Source organism: Aotus nancymaae, unplaced genomic scaffold (genome assembly GCF_030222135.1).
Source record: "Aotus nancymaae isolate 86718 unplaced genomic scaffold, 86718_ANA_hifiasm-v0.15.2.pri h1tg000059l, whole genome shotgun sequence".
Taxonomy (NCBI): domain Eukaryota; kingdom Metazoa; phylum Chordata; class Mammalia; order Primates; family Aotidae; genus Aotus; species Aotus nancymaae.
In genome coordinates this window covers 55736480-55757505 of record NW_026988473.1, presented here as the reverse complement: position 1 = coordinate 55757505, position 21026 = coordinate 55736480, and the positions used below count along the sequence as shown (strand labels likewise).

At 49.8% G+C, this 21026-nt stretch overlaps 1 protein-coding gene across 3 annotated transcripts; it reads right to left on the bottom strand.

Annotated features, from left to right (window-relative positions):
* Positions 1–184: 184 nt before the first annotated feature.
* RHOG (ras homolog family member G) lies at positions 185–15630 on the bottom strand. Of its 3 annotated transcripts, none has more exons than XM_012456847.2 (2): positions 15565–15630; positions 185–1412 (listed from the first exon to the last, which is right to left on the bottom strand). In XM_012456847.2, the coding sequence occupies exon 2, from the start codon at positions 1342–1344 to the stop codon at positions 769–771; it is 576 nt and encodes a 191-aa protein (XP_012312270.1). In that variant the 5' UTR covers positions 1345–1412; positions 15565–15630; the 3' UTR covers positions 185–768. The 3 variants fall into 3 exon arrangements, with proteins under 3 accessions (XP_012312270.1, XP_021530778.1, XP_012312271.1); XM_021675103.2 differs by lacking the exon at positions 15565–15630 and adding an exon at positions 15426–15470; XM_012456848.3 differs by lacking the exon at positions 15565–15630 and adding an exon at positions 15236–15330.
* Between the last annotated feature and the right edge of the window lie 5396 nt (positions 15631–21026).

The following is a 21026-nucleotide window of genomic DNA, read 5'->3' as shown; positions in this document are numbered from 1 at the left end:
TCTAGAGCTTTGTTAGGGAAATTGGGGGGTGAGGGGAGCCTAGAGCTTTGTTAGAGAAATTAGGGGGTGAGGGGAGCACAATAAAGCCTATTGTCTACTAGAAGAAACAAAAGGCTCCCAGTCTCTGGGGAGCCCTAGCCCATGCCTGTCCCCTAATGCCCAGCACACAGGGAGGAGCCGGGGCCACTGGAGACAGGAGGTTTTATTGATGCTGATGGGGGTAGGAAAGGCCCCCAGAAGCTCAGGGGCTGAGTCAGTCAGCAAATGCATAAGGCCTGGGCACAGAGGTACAGGTTAGGGCACATTCACCTCAGGATTCTGTGGCTCCCTCCTCGGAGAAGGCAGAGAGCATCTTGGGGGTAGAATTCCAAGAGCAGCGAGGGCAGAGGTTAGAGATGGCTGAGAGCCCCTAACCTGAGGAGGCACCACAATAGGCAGCAACAACTGTGTGGAAAGCTGGATGAACTGGTCAGTAGCGGAAAACAGGCGATGGGGCACTGGGTTGGCCTCTTGGGGAGGGCTCCAACCCTGGCTTGGGTGAGCTCGTGAGAATACCCGGTATTCCCAAGCAGAGGCGGGCAGAGCCCAAAGCCCCTTTCTCTGCAGGCCTCTTTAAGGAGAGAAAGGCACTCAGAGAAAAAGGCATTCAGTGAGCCCCCTGGAAAGGGGTGCCAGAATTAGTCCTTAAGGCACAGCTGGGGCAGACAAGGCGCCAAGGCACAACTGGTGGGGGGAGGGCAGGGGCAGCCTCCAAGCCGAGTGCCAGGGTCACAAGAGGACGCAGGACCGCCCACGCTTGATCGGTGTGGGGTTGAGCACAGCCCGGACAGCCTCAGCAAACACTTCCTTGACACCATCCTGCTGCAGGGCCGAGCATTCGAGGTAGCGCACGGCGTGGATCTGCTTGGCCAGTGCCTGGCCCTGCTGCGGTGTGATGGGCGCCTGGCCCTGCTCCTTGAGGCGCCGTAGGGTGTCAGGCTGGGCTCTCAGGTCCTTCTTGGTGCCCACCAGCAGGATGGGCACATCAGGGCAGTGGTGGCACACCTCTGGATGCCACTTGTGCCGCACGTTCTCATAGGAGGGCGGACTGGCAATGGAGAAACAGATGACGAAGACATTGGTCTGAGGGTAGGAGAGCGTACGGAGGCGGTCATACTCCTCCTGGCCCGCAGTGTCCCACAGGTTCAGGTTCACTGTGCGCCCGTCAACTGCGCTCTGAGCACTATAATTGTCGAACACGGTGGGGATGTACTCTTTGGGGAAAGCATTAGTTGTGTAGCAGATGAGCAGGCATGTCTTGCCCACAGCCCCATCACCCACCACCACACACTTGATACTCTGCATCGTGGGTGCAGTTGCTGTAGTGGAGGCAGTGCCTCCTCTCTCTTCTGGACCCCTCTGGCTGCAGTGACCTGTAGACAGATGAAAGGGGACAGTCTTGGTTAGGGGGGGGCTCTACTTATCATGAAGAAAGGATGCGGGCACACAAAGGGAAACCAGCTCCTGTTCCCTTAACCTGACACTATCCCAAAGTCCCATCAAGACAGTCATCAGAAAGATACACAATGAGCCAGGCATGGTGGCTCACACCTGTAATCCCAGCACTTTGGGAAGCTGAGACGGGGCATGGGGAGGGGGGGAAATCACCTGAGGTCGGGAGTTCGAGACCAGCCTGACCAACATGGAGAAACCCCATCTCTACTACAAATACAAAATCAGCCAGGTGTGGTGGTGCACGCCTGTAATCAGCTACTCGGGAGGCTGAGGCAGGAGAACTGCTTAAATCCAGGAGGCAGAGGTTGTGGTGAGCTGAGATCGCGCCATTATACTCCAGCCTGGGTAACGAGCAAAACTTCGTCTCACAAAAAAAACAAACAAAACCCACAATGAAAGGCCCTGAGACCGAGCAAGATGCAGAATAATGTGGTAGAAAGCACATAAGCTCTGGCACCAGACAAACTAAGGTCAAATCCTGGTTTTGCGATTTCCTAGCTGTGTAACCCTGAACAAATTGCTTAATTCTCTATGCCTAAATTTTCTCACCAGCAAAATGAGGATAAAATAGTATCTACCTCATTGGGTCATTGTTAGGATTATACAATACATGTAAAGCATTTAAAACAGTGCCTCGTCCATAAGGATTAGCTATTTTTTTTCCAGGCTATACAGACACAAAAGGAGTGCGCACAAATTTAGGGATCTACTAGATCCTTTATTAAATATGGACCCTTCCCACCAGGAAACTGAAAAGGGATTCTGACACAGGACAGCTGTCCCAGGTCACTCTGTAATGCAGCCATGGGTAGAACCTCTCTCAACTCAGGGTCCACCCTGCCCTCTCCAAACCTGGTATCTTGGCTACTGAGTACAAACCAAAAGGCACAGTAAGAAACGTGCTGAGTAAGGGCTTAATTCTTTAGAGAGCTGCCCTATCCCAATCCTGGGTATTCTGGCAGTGGGGAAATCACCAGAAAAAAATTTTTTTTTTTTTTGAGACAGAGTCTCATTCTGTCACCTAGGCTGGAGTGCAGTGGCACGATCTCAGCTCACTGCAACCTCTGCCTCTCAGGATCAAGTGATTCTTCTGCCTTAGCCTCCCAAGTGGCTGGGACTACAGACACACGCCACTGCATCCAACTAATTTTTATATTTTTAGTAGAGATGGAGTTTCGCCATGTTAGCCAGGCTGATCTCAAACTCCTGACCTCAGGTTATCCACCTGCCTCGGCCTCCCAAAGTGCTGGGATTACAGGAGTGAGCCTCCATACCCGGACATCCCATCATTCTTTTTTTTTTTTTTTTCTTTTTTGAGATGGAGTTTTGCTCTTGTTTCGCAGGCTGGAGTGCAATGGTGCAATCTCGGCTCACTGCAACCTCCGCCTCCCAGGTTTAAGTGATTCTCCTGCCTCAGTCTCCTGAGTAGCTGGGATTACACGCATGTGCCACCAGGCCCAGTAGAGACGTGATTATTTTTAGTAGAGACGGGGTTTCTCCGTGTTGGTCAGGCTGGTCATGCCATCATTCATATAAGTACTAAAAACCCTATCTGGCCACACACACTCAGGTTGCCAATTCAATGCAGGGGAATACTGGAGATTCAGTTTAGACTAGGATCTGGGTATGTTATAATGAATGAGGTAGAGGCTGAGGCTCCCAGATGTTAGTATCTTCTCTCAAGGTCCTTGGTGGCGTGGAGCAAATCTTTCAAGCCCAACTAGGATGGATGAAGTGAAGAATAAGACAAAAACTTGACTTTTCCCTCAATCTTCTGTCCATTTCCTGAGACCTGGCATGTGCCTCTGAAAGATTTTAGAGGCTTCTAGACTCTTGGGTAGAAAATACCATCATTAAGAACATAGATGCGGCCGGGTGTGGTGGCTCACGCCTGTAAAACCAGCACTTTGGGAGGCCAAGGTGGGTGGATTATGAGGTCAGGAGTTTGAGACCAGCCTGGCCAACATGGTGAAACCCCATCTCTACTAACAACGCAAAAAATTAGACGGGTGTGGTGATGGCCACCTGTAATCCCAGCTACTAACCTGGGAGGTGGAGGTTGCAGTGAGCCAAGATCACGCCATTGCACTCCAGCCTGGGTGACAGAGTGAGACTCCGTCTCAAAAAAAAAAACACACAGATGCTAGAGTAAGACTGGCAGGGATTCTAATCACAGCTCCACCAACTAGTTATATGTGATCTTGGCAATATATTTAAGTTCCCTGAGCCTCAATTTTCTCATCTGTAATATGGGGATAATCTTGCCTATTGCATTAAAATTGCTCAGAATACAAAATAAGGCCAGGCACAGTGGCTCATACCTGTCATCCTAGCACTTTGGGAGAGCGAGGCAGGTGGATCGCTTGAGTCCAGGAGTTTGAGACTAGCCTGGGCAACATGGCAAAACCCTGACTCCACAAAAAATGAAAAAATTACCAGGTGATGGTGGTACATGCCTGTAGTCCCAGCTACTCTGGAGGCTGAGGTGGGAGCATCATCTGATCCCAGGGAGGTCAAGGGTGCAGTGGGCTATGATTGCACCATTGCACTCCAGCCTGTGCAACAGAGCAAGACCCTGTCTCAAAAAACAAGTAAGAGTTAATAATGAGGGCCGGGCGCGGTGGCTCACGCCTGTAATCCCAGCACTTTGGGAGGCCGAGGCGGGTGGATCACGAGGTCAAGAGATTGAGACCATCCTGGTCAACATGGTGAAACCCCGTCTCTACTAAAAATACAAAAAATTAACTGGGCACGGTGGTACGTGCCTGTAATCCCAGCTACTCAGGAGGCTGAGGCAGGAGAATTGCCTGAACCCAGGAGGCGGAGGTTGTGGTGAGCCGAGATTGTGCCATTGCACTCCAGCCTGGGTAACGAGTGAAACTCCGTCTCAAAAAAAAAAAAAAAAGAGTTAATAATGTATAGAAGGTGTCCAGTTCACTTTCCATTTGATGTGGGGGAAAAAAAAAAAAGGTGTCCAGTATGAAGTATTGCACACACGAAGTGCCCAATAAATGGGCTGCTGTATTTATTAGTGGGGTAAGTATAAGGAGTCCCAGCTTCAGCGAACAACCTGGTCACCACTGTAGGTCATAGGGCCTTGGGGTGAGGAACTGCTTTTCTGAGTTCTGAAATAGAACAGAGCTTCCAGAAACCCTGTGATTATTTACACTGCTATGGCAAGGGTCCTCCTCTCATCAGCTACTTCCTCTTGGCCATGGGGGACTCTTTCTTACCAGTATGTGACTTCCTTTCCCTGACTATCTCTCACAACCAGAGCCTGTTCCCTTAGAGGGGGTAGCTCTGTTTTAAACCAAATCTCTGAGTATCTCTTATCCCTGGCTCCACCCAAGCACCATTATCACTAGCCCATTTTCTCCATTTCACTTGCTATACTGCAAGGCTGCACCCTGGTCTGGGAACCCCTTACCCCCGAGTCTGAGCTCTCACCACTGGTTCAGAAGCCTCAAAAATCAATGACAAGTGGAGGAGAAAATCCCCACTGGGAAGTGGAAAAGAAACTTCTGTGGTGTGGGCCATGGCTCATACCTGTAATCCCAGCACTTTGGGAGGCAGAGCCAGGCAGATCACGAGGTCAGAAGTTTGAGACCAGCCTGGCCAACATAGTGAAACCCCGTCTCTACTAAAAATACAAAAAATTAGCTGGGTGTGGTGGCACACACCTGTAATCCTAGCTACTTAGGAGGCTGAGGCAGGAGAACTGTTTGAACCTGGGAGGCGGAGGTTGCAGTGAGCCAAGATCACACCATTGCACTCCAGCCCGGGTGACACTGCGAGACTCCGTCTCAAAAAAAAAAAAAAAAAAGAAACTCGGGTATAGGGGCTGCAAAGAACCCAGGACTTGGTCCCAGCTCCCTTTCCTTGGAATCAGCTGGGAGAGAAATGGTTTCACTCTATGAAGCTGCATCTCTGGTTCACATTAAAAAATATTACCATCTTATTTGCATGAATAAGAGAGTGTATGTGTACACACGCACACGTGTGCATGCAACCTCAGGACACTCAGAGACCCTCAGAGAGTGGGTCAGGGAAGGGCATAAGGACCCTCTAGGCCAGTGAAGAGTCGAAAGGAGATCTCGGAGTGGAAACTGAGAGACCTAAATTCTAACCCCAGCTCTGCTGACTCAATACAACCAAGTGTGAGGCATTTACGCTAGATGGGCCTCAGTTCTCCTATGCAGGAATGAGAGATTAAAAGGCTTCTTATGAGGGCACTAGGTAGATGAACTAAGACTTAAAGGTCCTTGGAGCCATGTGCCATTATTTGTTCCCAATGCGTTACGTGGGAAGCCCTGACATTCAAAGCAGAACTCCTGGGCCTGTAATCTTCAGTTACACACAGAACAGGGGAGTGGGTGTTGACAGTAAGACTGAAAAGCCCAGCACAGGGCTGGCCCAGGCAGGAAGGCAAGGAGGGAACTCTGGCTGGCTGTCATAAAGCCCAAGAGACAAAGTACAGCTTTCTAAGGAGGTGGTTATCAACTAGCAATCAGTAAATCAGCTCTCAAAGGAGAGGGGAGGGACAGGGTAGCTTCCGGGCTGGCAGGGGAACAGGGACTGACACCGGAAAAGGATTATGAGTATGGTAGTGTCCAGAAACAAACAGAGCAAAGGCAGTGTTATAGGGCCAAAAGTACTGGATACCTGACTCTGATGTCTTGAGTTTATCTGCTGACCTTGACCCTTGATAGAAAAGCCCTCATAAGGTATAAGCCTTTACAGATCACATTATATCATTTGACCTTTATAACAAACAACCTGTTAGTACTATTCCTATTTTACAGATAAGGAAACAAACTCAGAGCAGCTAAAGTAACAGCATTCACACAGCTAGTTAGTATGGGAGCCAGAACACAAACCCAGTTTTGTGACCCAAAGTCCTGTGTTTTCCTCAGTATATCACAGTCTTCAAGGTACCCCCTACCAGCTAACTGTGTGATCTTGATCAGGTAAGTTACTGCTCTTTCTGGAGCCTCCGTTTCTTCATCCATACAGTAGAATTATTAATAGCAGCCCTCCCAGCCTCATGGGCAGCATCAAGGATCCTGACCATGGGAATGAAGACGCTTTGTAAACTGAAGTGTTGTGCACATAGGAGGTGACGGGAGCAAAGCCTTTCATCCCAGAAGGCAGGAAGCACTGACTATGCCTGTGTCTGTGATGGCATCAGCCCAGTTCTCCCTACTCAGGTCTAGTTCAGACCTTTATCCTCTCTCCCAAAACAACCCTTCTATCTGAAATCCTTTGGCCTGAAATGGGCTGAATAAGTTCCCATAGCCTATTTAAGGAGGGTATATGCTTAAAGGTAGTCTAAACTGTGTCAAATAGGAAGAAGGGATATCAGTGCTGCAGGAGGCCAAAACAGAGGTGTGACCTACCTGGAGCGGGGTTCAACAATAACTTACTCACTAGGTGGCTTTTCAAAAGAATCATTAAGCCCAGCTCAGTGGTACGCCTGCGACCCCAGCTACTAGGGAGGCCAAGCCCAGGAATGTGGGATTGTAGTGTGCTACACTAGTCAAGGTTGTAGTCTCTGTGAATAGCCACCGCACTCCAGCCTGAGCAACGTAGCAAGACCCCATGTCTCAAAAAAAAAAAAAAAAGAAAAGTTATTTAGTAAATTAATGGTTGCAGATCTGTTTTGTTTTTTTCTCTTGGAGACAAGGTCTTGTTCTGTTGCCCAGGCTGGAATGCAGTGATGCCATCACAGCTCACTGGAGCCTCAACCTCCCAGGCTCAAGGCATCCCCCTACCTCAGCCTCCTGAGTAGCTGGGACTACAGGCATGCACCACCACACCTGGCTAATTTTCGTATTTTTAATTTATTTTTTGGTTTGTAGAGACTCTTGTCATGTTGCCCAGGCTGGTCTTGAATTCCTGGTCTCAAGTGATCCTCCCAACTAGGCTTCCCAAAGTGCTGGGATTACGGTATGCCTGGCCACATCTATATGTTATTAGACAAATTACAATGACTTATTCTGGATTTTTAGCCCCAATTCAAATCATGCTTGATCCCTCATCTTGGCATTCAGAGTTCTTTACAATTTGATAAGGGGTTTTAGAGTTTTTTGTTTTTTTTTGAGATGCGAGTCTCAATCTGTTGCCAGGCTGGAGTGCAGTGGCCTGATCTTGGCTCATTGCAATCTCTGCCTCCCGGGTTCAAGTGATTCTCCTGCCTCAGCCTCCCAAGTAGCTGGGACTACATCACCATGCCCAGCTAATTTTTGTATTGTTAGTAGAGATGGGGTGGCAGTTTCACCATGTTGGCCAGGATGGTCTCCATCTCTTGACCTCATGATCTGGCCGCCTCAGCCTCCCAAAGTGCTGGGATTACAGGAATGAGCCACTGTGCCTGGCCAGGGGTATCAGAGTCATATAGATTTGGGTTTGAATCCTAGTTCTACCTCTTACCAGCTGTGTGACCCTGAGTTTATGATGATTTGCCTTTCTGAGCTTTAATTTCCTTGTCTTTCAAATGCGGCGGCAACATATGGTGCCTACCACATAGCACTGTTACTACAAGGACTAAGTATATTAATGTATAATATGTGCACAATGTAGGTATTTTACAAGTGTGAGTTCCCAGTTCACTGTTACAGAGGGATTTTTTCAATGTCCTCTGCAAACAAGCCAGGATCATTCTTGCCTCTGAACTTTTACTCTTGTTTTTCCCTCTGCTGCCACTCCCTCTCCCTTCTCCCAGGTTCAAGTGATTCTTCTGCCTCAGCCTCCCAAGTAGCTGGGATTACAGGCACGTGTCACCACACCCAACTAATTTTTGTGTTTTTAGTAGAGACAGGGTTTCACCATGTTGGCCAGGCTGGTCTCAAACACCTGGCCTCAAGTGATCCACCTGCCTTGGCCTCCCAAAGTGCTGGGATTACAGGCATGAGCCACTGCACCCATGGCCACCTCTTTTAACCCTGCTTTGGCTCTGTGTGATTCTCCTTTTCCAACAGCCATATGTAAGTTTCCCAGCTGTGGATGCCCCTTCAGTACTGAAGACTTGGCTTCTCTGGACTAAATAACAAAAAAACTCTTAAGTATAAGGCAAGGCACACAGGACTGTACAACCATGGCCTTTTGGTCTGCTTGCACTGGCCCTCATTACTGAGATCTGGATAGACCTCTCTGAAGCCCAGTATCAGACACTCCCTGCCCACCCCCTCACAGACAACACTGCATGGCTGAATCTTATTGGATAGCAATGACAGGCAAAAGCTAAGCCTGAATAGGCAAAAATCTCTCTTCCCAGTACCAGCTTGACCTGGTTCTGCCACGGAGTACAGCCTATAGTACAACTCATGGCAGGGGGTCCCTGGAGCCCAACTTGCACCCAGTGGGGTCTGGTCTTGGGGTGTGGCCCACGCAGGCCCAGAACAGGGGAGGGAAAGGAAGCAGCCTGATTGCCAGATCTCTGTGGCAGTTACAGCAGGGGAAGTGTCCCAACTGTGAATGGGGGAGGGGAGGAATGGGCTCTTAAGAGATAGGCAAGGCCTAGCACGGTGGCTCACACCTGTAATCCCAGCACTTTGGGAGGACAAGGCAGGTGGATCACAAGGTCAGGAGTGCAAGACTAGCCTGACCAACATGGTGAAACCCTATCTCTACTAAAAATACAAAAATTAGCTGGGCGTGATGGCGCACACCTGTAATCCCAGCTACTCAGGAGGCTAGGCAGGAGAATCACTTGAACCTGGGAAGTGGAGGCTGCAGTGAGCCGAGATTTCGCCATTGGACTCCAACCTGGGTAACAGAGCAAGACTCCACCTCAAAAAAAAAAAAAAAAAAAAAATGCAAGTGTGGAGGTGATAGGAACTTATATAACCTGCCTCCCTAACATGGAGGCAGCCTTCTATTACCTGCCTCCGTAACATGGGACTTCCTTTCTGCCGCCCTCCCTGAACCTCATTATAACTATAATCCATCTCCGGCCATTCCAATCCTGATCCTCTACAGAGGGGCCTCCACATTCTCTTCCCTAAAATATACCAAGTAGTAATACGGAGCCATGCACCATGCTGCCTCCTCCAGGAAAGTATAAATTATCCAAGTCAGAAGTGACTTATCTTATCCAAAGTCTGGTCCCTCTCTCTCTCTCTCAGGCACGGAGAGGCTGATCTGAATCTTATCTCATTATTAGACTGCGAGTGTCTAGAGCGCAAGGTCCTGGTTGACTGGACCTTGCTGAGCACCCTAAGCTGAACACAGCATGTAGTAGCTGTCAATAAATATCTGAATGAACTCGATACAATCATGTCTTTGCATATGGGAGTTCTTCTTCCTGGAATGCGACTCACCCACTTCAGATCCTTCCTGTCCTTCAGGCCAAGTACTGTTACCCGGCTTCTCCAGGACATCACAGCAACCCCCTCTCCTGCCTTACCTTTTCCAGCACTGACTGTACTGTTCATTGTGCTGAACTAATTGGATGCTTCAGGGGGAGGGTGGTCTGACCTTGTTTATTTCTGGAAGCCCAGTGAAGGGCTGAGCAAAAGCTGTAGAATGACATACCCCTCCTCCCCTATCAGCTACAGACTCTGATGCTGGGAACAAGGAAGAACCTCTATGACTAGAAGACACAAGACAAAAGTAACCAACTTCTTCCTCATTCACCCTGAAGACCTCAAAGTTGGGGTAATAAACACATAAGCTATACCGTTACTGTCTTGTCTTCAACTGGAAGGGTGAGAGGTGAAGCTGGCAGAGCTAGCTCAGAGATCATGAAGAAGACGGGAAGGAAAAGTGGTCCTGACAGGCTACAGACTGGGAATATCCAAGGACCCTTGGTCAAAGATAAGGCAAGGGGCAGGGGCACTGTTGGAAAGACTTCCAAAGCTCTACAAGTTTGTTTCTTTTGAAGGGAGGATTAGGGGAGAGGTGATATAAAGAGGCTCAAAGGGGCTGCAGCTGGTTGCAGCTGGGCTGGGAGAAGGAAGCTGGGGGAGACATGAGGTCAGTGTGGGGCTGGGACCAGGCCAAGGGCTGAGTCTCTTTCTTCCCTTTCTCCCCATCAGCAGGGAAGAACCCAAGAGAGTCCAGATACCAGCCTTTAAAAAAACCCACCAGGCATGGTGGCTAATGCCTGTAATCCTAGCACTTTGGGAGGCCGAGGCGGGAGGATCACTTGAGATCAGGAGTTCAAAACCAGCCTGGTCAACATAGTGAAACCCCGTCTCTACTAAAAATACGAAAATTAACCGGGTGTGGTGGTGGGCGCTATAATCCCAGCTACTTGGGAGGCTGAGGCAAAAGAATCACTTGGGCCAGGGAGGCAAAGGTTGCAGTGAGCAGAGATCACACCATTGCATTCCAGCCTGGGCAACAGAGCGAGACTCTGTCTAAAAATATATATATATATATCTCTCCATGCTGAAGGACTCTCCACCTCTTAATATTCTCCATCCTTCAGCCTCTGGAGAGGATCCTACACTGCAGCAGGTAGGGAAAGAGGAGAGTTGATGCCACCCACTAGGAAATGAGAAAGTGGTAGCTGGGAAGGCTGGGACAGTCTAGGACCCTTTCACTAAGTTCTAGTTCCCAACCTTCTTCCCTCACTGTCCCAGCACCCCAAGTGTTCCATAAAAGGTGAGCCTCAGGACCAGGACAGCTCTGGCTGGGGGAGCCAAGGAAGCTGCCCCCTCCCCCACCACGCAGCACAGAGGAAGGCTGTACACTGGCTTCCTCCTCCACGCCTAGCAGCAGCTCAGCAGTCCCTGGGCCCCACCAAAGGCCTGTGAAGTGGCACTTCCTTTGCCTTTGCAAATTTCACATGAAGTTGTACAGAAGTGCCATCCCTCCAATCCTGCCACCACCACCTGAAAATACCCAGAGACACACAGAGCTGCCCAGTCTCTTTGGCCCCGCCCAAGGCCTAAGGGGGTTTCCACAAGGGAAAATAACATCAGGGAGGAAACTCCGGCATCTATTTTCCACTGTCAGTGAGGCAGAGCTGGAGCAGGAGACAGGGTACTCCCCCCATCTTACTACCCCTGGCAAAATCCCCAACACTGTCTGACTTCTTATCTCTCAACCTCTAACAATACTTTTGCTTGGGGAAAGAGCCACAGTTCTATCTCTGGACAGATACATAGAGACTACTGAGGCCTGTCGAATTGAGGTTGGTAAGACACGAGGGCCAGGGTGAGGGGCACTGCTATGAGGAATCTCTTGGAGGAGGAAGAGTCAGAGCCATTATGTTCACTGTCTCTTTTGGAGGTACTGATATGCAACTCCTTAATGCTGAAATAGAGCCAAGAGAAACCAAGCTGACTAGGATTATACAGAGTTAGTAGCAAATCTAGGACAAGGATCCAGGTCTTCTAACATCCATCTTTATGCAAGTTCGAGAAGGTGAGGATTCTAACTCTGGCCTGAGAATGGACCAATCTTTGACCTCATTCAGGACAACCCTACCACAGTTTATTCCTTCAGGAAATGAGCCAAAGGGGTTCGGTTGACTTATATCTGGGCCTTTTTTGCTTCCAAGTTCCCAGGCCCTCATGCCTAGCTTATCCTGGTGCATTCATGATTTAGCACTGACATTACTCAACAACCAGCCACTCTGGCAGTGCCCTAGCTGAGAAGCTCCTCCTCTGGCCTCTAGCTCCTGGACAGATGCCCTTCCCCCATATGAGATGAGGACAAAAGAGGAAGCTGGACCCTGGACAGGAAAACCAGTCTGATCTGGGGAGGTAGCCCAGGCTTTGTCTTTGGTTTCCCTCCTTAGCTCTTCTCACCGACCCCTACTGACCTCACCGCTAATGGGTCTACACTATATAGGAGGAGTCTTGGCCAGGCGCGGTGGCTCACGCCTATAATCCCAGTACTTTGGGAGGCCAAAGTGGGTGGATCATGAGGTCAGGAGATCGAGACCATCCTGGCCAACATGGTGAAACCCCGTCTCTACTAAAAATACAAAAATTAGCTGGGTGTGGTGGGTGCGTGCCTGTAATCCCAGCTACTTGGAAGCTGAGGCAGGGGAATTGCTTGAACCCTGGAGGTGGAGGTTGCAGTGAGCCGAGATCGTGCCATTGCACTCTAGCCTGGGAAAAAGGGCTAGACTCTGTCTCAAAAAAAAAAAAAAAAAAAAGGGAGGAGTCTTCAGTGTGGGCCTGAGCCTCCTTCTTCACATCACAACCTTGACCATACTTATTTAGCCAAGACCTCAGCAGCAGCCTCCTAGGCTTTAAGCTGCCACCTCCCTTCACCCTCCAGTATTTTCCCATTAAGATCTCTCCTGCCCTGGTCACATTTTTTCCAATGATGCCTTTCCTGCAATTAGCTCAAACTTCCAAAGGGGCCAGATCTCGCTTGGGAGAATCCCTGTCTCACCCATCTTGTATTTACCATCAGAGCCCTGTGGGTTTGCTCAGTTATGCAGAATACTAAAATAAGTACTGGTTTGCCAGCTGTGATGCTGGGAAAGTGCCTTGTATATACCTCCTTCCCTGAACTGGGCTTTTTATGTAGGTCCCTGGGATTTTTTCCTGAAGCCAAACTTCTGTACCTTCAAGAAATGGGAGGAAAGACAGGTGGGTGGAAGGGTAGGACTGAAAAAAGGAACAATTCATGGGAGAGGGACGACTGTGACATGGGAAGATGACAGAATGGGGAACGAGGAGAGCCCTTAAATTTAGCTATAGCACTTGCTCCCCTCTACTTCTCTTTTTTCCTTTTTTTTTTTTTTTTTGAGACATCGAGTTTCACTCTTGTTGCCTAGGCTAGAGTGAAATGGCGCGATCTCGTCTCACTGCAACCTCCTCCTCCCAGGTTCATGAGATTCTCCTGCCTCAGCCTCCTGAGTAGCTGGAATTACAGGCATGTGCCACCACGCCCGGCTAATTTTGTATTTTTAGTACAGACAGGATTTCTCCATGTTGGTCAGGCTGGTCTCAAACTCCCAACCTCGAGTGATCCACCCGCCACGGCCTCCCAAAGTGCTGGGATTACAGGCATGAGCCATCGTGCCGGGCCTACTTCTCTTTTTTTCTAGTGGAGAGAAAAGAATACAGATGACTGGAGGAGGTAGAGAGAAGCAAGATCCTCAGCATGCACCCCAAAAGCTTGAGGAAGGAGCTTTAGAGTGGAAACAAGAGCTTCCATAGCCAGGATGGACTGAAATTAAATCTGGGAGGAATTCCTGAGAAAGAATAGGGTCCTAGGTGAGATGGGAATATTAAGGATGCCTGAAGGCAGAGGAGTCAGTAGAACTCTAGAGGACTTCCTGGTCACTAAGGCCTTGATGCAGACCAGGGCATGTGGGTACACAGCCTGGGCAGGCCCCAGAAGGCAGCAGGAAAGAAGGGGCAGACACCTTTGCCTCACCTGCTTAATTCAAAACTAAAACAGTTAAGACTGAAGTTAGACCAGCTATAGTCTTCCCCCCAGAATCCTGCCTTTGCCTTCTCCCTTTATTTCCATCACACCAGCTGGTCCCATTCTTTCCACCAGGTGATGCTGGAACTAGTAGGTACTGCAATCACGGAACTTCAGGCTATCTCCCAGGTTCCAGGCCTGTCCCCTTAGTCAAACACCAGGTGTCAGGGTGATTTTGATTTCCCACAGCTTCTCTTACCAGTCTTACTCCTGTCACCCTACCCTGACTGCTACAGACTGCTTCCTCCTGCCTAACCACAACCTCACTCACTGCAGGTTCCCTTCATTATGCTGGCTTCCCTTGCTCTGGGCCCTCTCAAGGCTGAGGGCAGTTATTTTGTCTCTAAGAGATAAAGATGTAGACACACACACACACACACACACACACACAGGTTTTCCAGCTCTTTAATTCATCTCTATCACTGGAAGGCTGCAGACTGCCTCTCAAAGATAGGGAGGTTCAAAAAGACTCTCAAACTCACTAAGTCTTCTACAACAGATCCTGATCCCAAAGCTGGAGCTAAGTGGGTGGGAGGGAAGGAGACGGAAAGAGGGTGACAGGCTGAGGGTTCAAGAGCAATGAGGGGTGATGGAAGAAGCAAGGGGGTGTATGTGTGTGGGCGCCAGAGCTGGGAAGGGAAGGGATGGGATAGGGCCAGCCGCAGAGGACCAAGATGAACACGGGGCAGGGTAGGTGAAGAGAGGTCAAGGCCTAGGTATGACTATGTTTGGAGGAAGAGACTGAAAGGAATGAGAAGAGAGTGATGGCGGATTTGTGGGTAGAAACTAAGAAGGTGTGGAGGAAGACAATAGGAGCATGTATATAATTTAGGGCCTAAGAATGAAGAGGAAAACTAGGAGATGGTTCTCAATCGTCCCCAAAAGTCACAACAAAAACTTGTCAGGGACTATCAGTACCACTGAATGAGAGTCCTTCCGAAACTCCAGTCACAGGGGGAGACCAAGTTTCTCCCAAAAAAGCAAGGCCAGGCTCTGGTCAGCTAGGAACAGCAGATGTTTGCTCACTGAATACCTACTGTTTGGCTCCAGGTGAGGCTGGGACTCAGGAAAACAGACATACAGAGAACGACTGGGGTCGGCGGGCCCCCCCCCCCTTCCCAACCCCGGTCCTCCTGAATGCAGAGGGCCTTCGGGCTGCAGCCCGAGTGTGGGTCTAGATCAGCATCGATCTTTACGGAGAGAGCTTCGGAGGCCCCAGACACCGCCCCCTCTTACCCCTACAAATGCCACAACTGCCGGAGCAGAGGTCGCGCCTTCTCCAGCCCAGAAGCCCTCTCCCCTCACGCACTGCTCAACACCCCTCCAACTTCTGAGGACACCCCACCTGAGTTCCATCTCCCAGCTCTGAGCTTTTCCAATTCAGAGACACTTCTCTCGGAACCCGGGACCCTCCGACCTCAGGGGTTCCTCTCGGCTCCCGAGAGGCGGCACTACCGCCGGGAACCCACCCTCGCCGAGCCTCAACCGGCTCGCAGTGGCCCCGTCCCCGCCCCGCCCGGCCGCGCCCGCCCTACTTGGACTGAGCCGAGAAGCTCCCGCCCGCGGCCTCCGCCGACTAACTCATGGGCCGGCACCCGCGCCGAGTCCTGGGCCGGCCGGGCTCCCCTCCCCCGGACCCCTGACCGCCGACCGCCAACCCCAGCCGGGCCTCACCTGGTGCCCTCCCCGAGGCGGGGGAGCTGGGGGCGGCGGCAGCGGCTCCGGGCTCGAGAAGGAAGTGAGAGCGGGAGGCCGGAGGAAGTTGGGGGGGCGGGCCGGCGGGGCGGGGACGGGCCGGGGCGGGGCCCGACCAGGAAGTCCGAGGGCCGGTCTCCCCTTCTTTAAGCCCTGTCCCGTCCCCAGCCTCGCCCCCGGCCCAGTCCCGGGCTCGCCACTTTGCCCCACACAGCCCACTACCCCTATGGTCCACAAGTCAGGCCTCCCAAGGTCAGGTCTCTCCGCCTCCTCCTGGCCACCCCACCCCAGCGGAGGCCCTACTCCAGCGTTCGTCCTCTTCCCTCCTGTTCCGCCCCCACCAGCCTCCGCGGGAAGATGCTGAGAAAAGCGCCCTGGGCCTGGTGCCTTCAGCCAACCCCAGGGATCGAGTGGTGGCCGAGGCTGGGGCAGTCCCCACCCCTGCCCGAGCCCCGGGGGAGTGCGGGGTGGTGGTGATTCAGCAGTGGGAAGGCCCCAGACCCCTGGGGAGGGTGGGGGGACTCGGGGGCGGGGGAAGAGGAGCTGGCGTCAGCAGCCAGGGGAAAGAAAAGATCAGCAGAGGCGCCGGCAGAGCCGCGGGCCCCAAAAACAGGATGTCTAGTCGTCGTTCGGCACCCGGCAGCTCCGCGTGGCCTGGCTCTGGGGGGGGCGGGGCGGGGAGGACGGAGGACGTGGGGGCCCCCCTCGTCCCTGTGCTGCTGGGGCGCCCAGCTGCTTGGGGCTAAAAGGCCGCACCCAGGCCTGAGGTCCGGCTTGGGCCCTGGGGACCCGCGAGTGGGTGGGCTCGTGGGCGCCATCTGGTGCTTCAGCTCCTTGGCCTTGCGCTTGGAGCTTTGACTTGAGAATCCGTATCTTTCCTTCAGCACAAACTTTCTATGCTCTCTACCACGTGGAGAGCTCAGTGCTAGGTGCTCTTAAGAAAAACAGCGTTTAAGGCTCCCAGGCCGGGCGCGGTGGCTCAAGCCTAATCCCAGCACTTTGAGAAACTGAGGTGGGCGGATCACCTCAGGTCAGTTCAAGACCAGCCTGATCAACATGGAGAAACCCCATCTCTACTAAAAATACAAAATTAGCTGGGCGTGGTGGTGAATGCCTGTAATCCCAGCTACTCAGGAGGCTGAGGCAGGAAAATCGCTTGAGCCTGGGAGGCGGAGGTTGCGGTAAGCCGAGATCCTGCCGTTGCACTCCAGCCTAGGCAACAAAAGCAAAACTCCATCTCAAAAAAAAAAGACAGGATCCCTGTCTTCTAGAAGCTTTTCAAATAAAGAGGAGGATTGATTTCGGGAATAAATAATTTAACCTTTCTAAGCCTCAAATCTGTCTTTGTTAAAATAGAATAATTATATTTCACCCCATAGTTGTAAAGATAACATGAGAGCGGGTGTAGAAGACCCAAGATGCTGGGATTACAGGCATGAAGCACTGCGCCCGGCCTTTTTTTTTTTTTTTTTTGAGACGGAGTCTTGCTCTGTTGCCCAGGCTGGAGTGCAGTGGCGCCATCTCGGCTCACTGCAACCTCAGCTTTCCAGGTCCTCTTGATCTCAGGTGATCCACCCGCCTCGGCCTTCTAAAGTGCTGGGATTACAGGCATGAGCCACTGTGCCCGGCCTACTTATATGTTTTAAAAAAGGAATTTAATATGAACCACATAAGTAATTTAAAACTGTCTAGCCATGACATTTCAAAAGTAAAAAGAAACAAGTGAAATTAATTTGAACTATATTTGGCTTAGTTCAACATAGCCAAAATACTATCTTTTAGCATGTAATCAATATAAAAATTATTGGTTATAAAAATTAACTGGAGACTGGGTGTGGTGGCTCACACCTGTAATTCCAGCACTTTGGGAGGCCGAGATAGGCAGGATCACAAGGTCAGGAGTTTAAGACCAGACTGACCAACATGGTGAAACCTCATCTCTACTAAAAATACAAAAATTAGCCTGGCATGGTGGCACGTGCCTGTAATCCCAGCTACTCGGGAGGCTGAGGCAGGAGAATCGCTTGAGCCCAGGATGCGGAGGTTGCAGTGAGCTGAGACTGCACCATTGCACTCCAGCCTGGGTGACAGAGCGAGACTCTGTCTCAAAAAAAAAAACAAAAACTAAAAATTAACTAGATATTTTACATTCTTTTCTGGTACCAAGTCTTTGAAATGTGGTATATATTTTATACTTACGGCATGTCTCAATTTGACTGGACACAGTTCAAGTGGTCAATAGCATGTGTAGCTGGTGGCTACTTGTATCACCCTGGAAAATAGAGGCTTTAATAGATTCGGGCTGGTGAATGATTGTGTGGATGAATTCCTTCTCCAAGATCCTTCTCTAGAAGCCTCCCCTGACCTCCCAGGCAGTGTTTGGGTCTCTTTCCTCCTCTTGGTTTGGTCCCTTGTAGCCCTTGAGACAAACTCCTCTCTGTGGAGGACATGAGAGCAGGAGGGACAAGGGGAAAATCTCATTTCCATCCATACTCCATTGGGACCACTTGACTTTGGGGTGCTGGGCATTTCATGAATGAAGAAAGGATTGTGATCTTCACAAATGACAGGATTCAAAGGAAGACCATACACTGAAGCAACTTCTATGAAGCCATTAAAAATTATGTCCCAGAACAAAAGGTTTTTTTGTTTGTTTGTTGTTGTTTTTTAGATAGGAATCTCACTATGTTGTCTAGGCTGTCCTGGAACTCCTGGGCTCAAGCCATCCTCTCACCTCAGCCTTTCAAGTTGCTAGGACTACAGGCACACACCACCACATCCAGCTCCAGAACAAATGTTTTCGATATGTGTTCCTAGAATTCCCTTCCCAGGATTTCAGGGCAGGAAAAATAGTAGAGCTGTGGACTCCATCCCCTTCAACCAGAGAAAGTTCACTTTTATCTGATTTATTTACTGGTATTCTGGATAAAGAGTTTAGTTTTTTTTAAGTTTCCTACAAAAAATATTTGAAAATCAATTCAAGGACATAGTGGTAAGAGTAGGGAGCACATTAGGCACAGCAGATCAAAAGACTGTATTGGCAGCCTGGGATCAGACTGCATTTCCTGAGTCTCTAAGTGTCTTGGGCTTGCTTAGCCCTGGTTTAGGGAGAAATTGACCCAGCTTCAGGGATCTCATGGTCTGATGGAGTATAGGGCTTTGCATATGAAGCTATCAGAGGAGAAGGAAAGAGCCCAAGGCTGGGCTTTAGAAGACCTTGAAGTCTGGCCGGGGATGGTGGCTCATGTCTATAATCCCAGCACTTTGGGAAGCTGAGGTGGGTGGATCATGAGGTCAGAAGATTGAGACCATCCTGGCCAACATAGTGAAACCCTGTCTCTACTAAAAATACGAGAATTATCTGGGTATGGTGGTGATGCCTGTAATCCCAGCTACTTGGGAGGCTGAGGCAGGAGAATCACATGAACCTGGGAGGCACAGGTTACAGTGAGCCAAGATCGTGCCACTGCACTCCAGCCTGTTGACAGAGCAAGACTTTGTCTTAAAAAAAAAAAAAAGACCTTGAAGTCTGTCTTGGCTCAGCCAGACAGACTGAGATTTTAGGTTATGCCCCACCCTTCTCTGCGTCTCAAACTCTTCCACTGGAAAACAGAGGTTGAACTAGATGATATCTTTGAGTTCTGATCTTCTGTGATACACTCTTCAGAATAATAATTAAGGTTTATGCATACAGCATGTTGCTCATAGTTCTTTAATACCATTTAGGTCATCATGCTTTGTGCTCTAGTAAATTGCATCTGTGCCTAACGTCTGTCTCCCCCACTGACTATAAGTCCTTTGAGGTTGTGTGTGATTCATTACTGTGTCCACCCTCTGGGCCTGGCAGAGGCAGGCCTGAGCACACATTTGCCTTCACTAAACATCCGTAGAGTTAAATCGCTTTAATAAAGTACTAATATCTGTAGAACAATCAGACTCCAGATAACTTGGAAACATTTTTGTGGCACAGACATAGGAAGGGCCAGAGGAAAGGGAAGCAGGTGGACAGGTGGAGCTGTCTGTAAAGGCTTCTTGAAGGAGGAGGAATGCTTTTCCCGAACGGGTGAGTTCTTGGTAGGTGGTGTGCATGTGTGCTTACAAGGACATTGAACCTGGACATTTAGTAGTGAGATAACATGAAAGCACTTGGTGGGGTAAAATAGAGATCACAGACAGGTTTTGGAGACAGACAGACCAGGATGGTTGTAACACGGTATGGCCTTTGATTAGTCACATGAGATCTCCCATATGCATAAATATTCAATGCATATTTATTGAAAAATCTTCTTGGTGCCAGACATAGGATTACATGCCAATGATGAAGTATAGAAAGCTGCCCTGATGTAACTAGCAAGGGAGATAGACCTTAAACAGGTAATCATACAAAAGTATAGAGTGCTGCTGGGCATGGTGGTGTTTGTCTCCAGTTCTAGTCACTCAGGGAGATAAGGCAGGAAGACTGCTTGAGCCCAAGAATTTCAGACCACCCTGGGCAACATAACAAGATACTTTCTCCAGAAAATAAAGTACAGAGTGCTGTAAGAGCATGTAACAGAGCCAACTTCTCAGTCCTAGTTTCATTTTAAAATGGGAATGGCTGGGCATGGTGGCATTCCCATTCCTGTATAGCTGTACAGAATAATGGCTCATGCCTGTATTCCTAGCACTTTGGGAGGCCAAGGTAGGACGATCACTTGAGCCCAGGCAATCATGGCAACATCCCATCTCCATACACACAAACACAAAGCTGGGCATGGTGGCACATGCCTGTAGTCCCAGCTACTCGCTAGGCTGAGGTGGGAGGATCACTTGAGCCTAGGTGTTTGAGGTTGCAGAGAGCTATGATTGTGTCACTGCACTCCAGTCTGGGTGACAGACTGAGACCCTGTCTCTAAAAACAAACAAATACAAAATAATAAAATGGAACTGGCAAGTGCTGCGTGAGATTGTGAGGATTAAATGACATAATGCATGTAGAGCCCTAGTAAATTGCCCTAGGGTACAGCAAATAAACATTAGTTAATTTCTCTACACTCCCTTGATGTTTTCAGGTTTACCCCCTTGGTTAATTCTTCCCTCTTTCTCAATGTCAAAATGCTAAAGCTGACTAGTTTCCCTGAAAGAGAAGGGAAGAGACAGAGAGTGAGAGGAGAAAGACCCTGAACTGATCTCACCAGTGCCCGAGAATTCCAAAAGGGCCTTCCCGGCCTATTCCTCACTGAACTCCAGTTCCTGGAGCTCACCAGTGATCCACAGGGGGCTTGGCTCAGCCCCAGTTCCAGTCTCTTAGGCTACCCTTAAATCTGAATTCTCCTTTGCCTCTGCTGTGGCTCTAGGGACTCAGCCTTCTTGGAGCTCCTCTTGATCCGTTGGTCTTCCCTCTCTCTGCCTGCCTCAAGAGTAGAACACAGTTACCTCTTCATTACTCTTGTTTTTTTTGA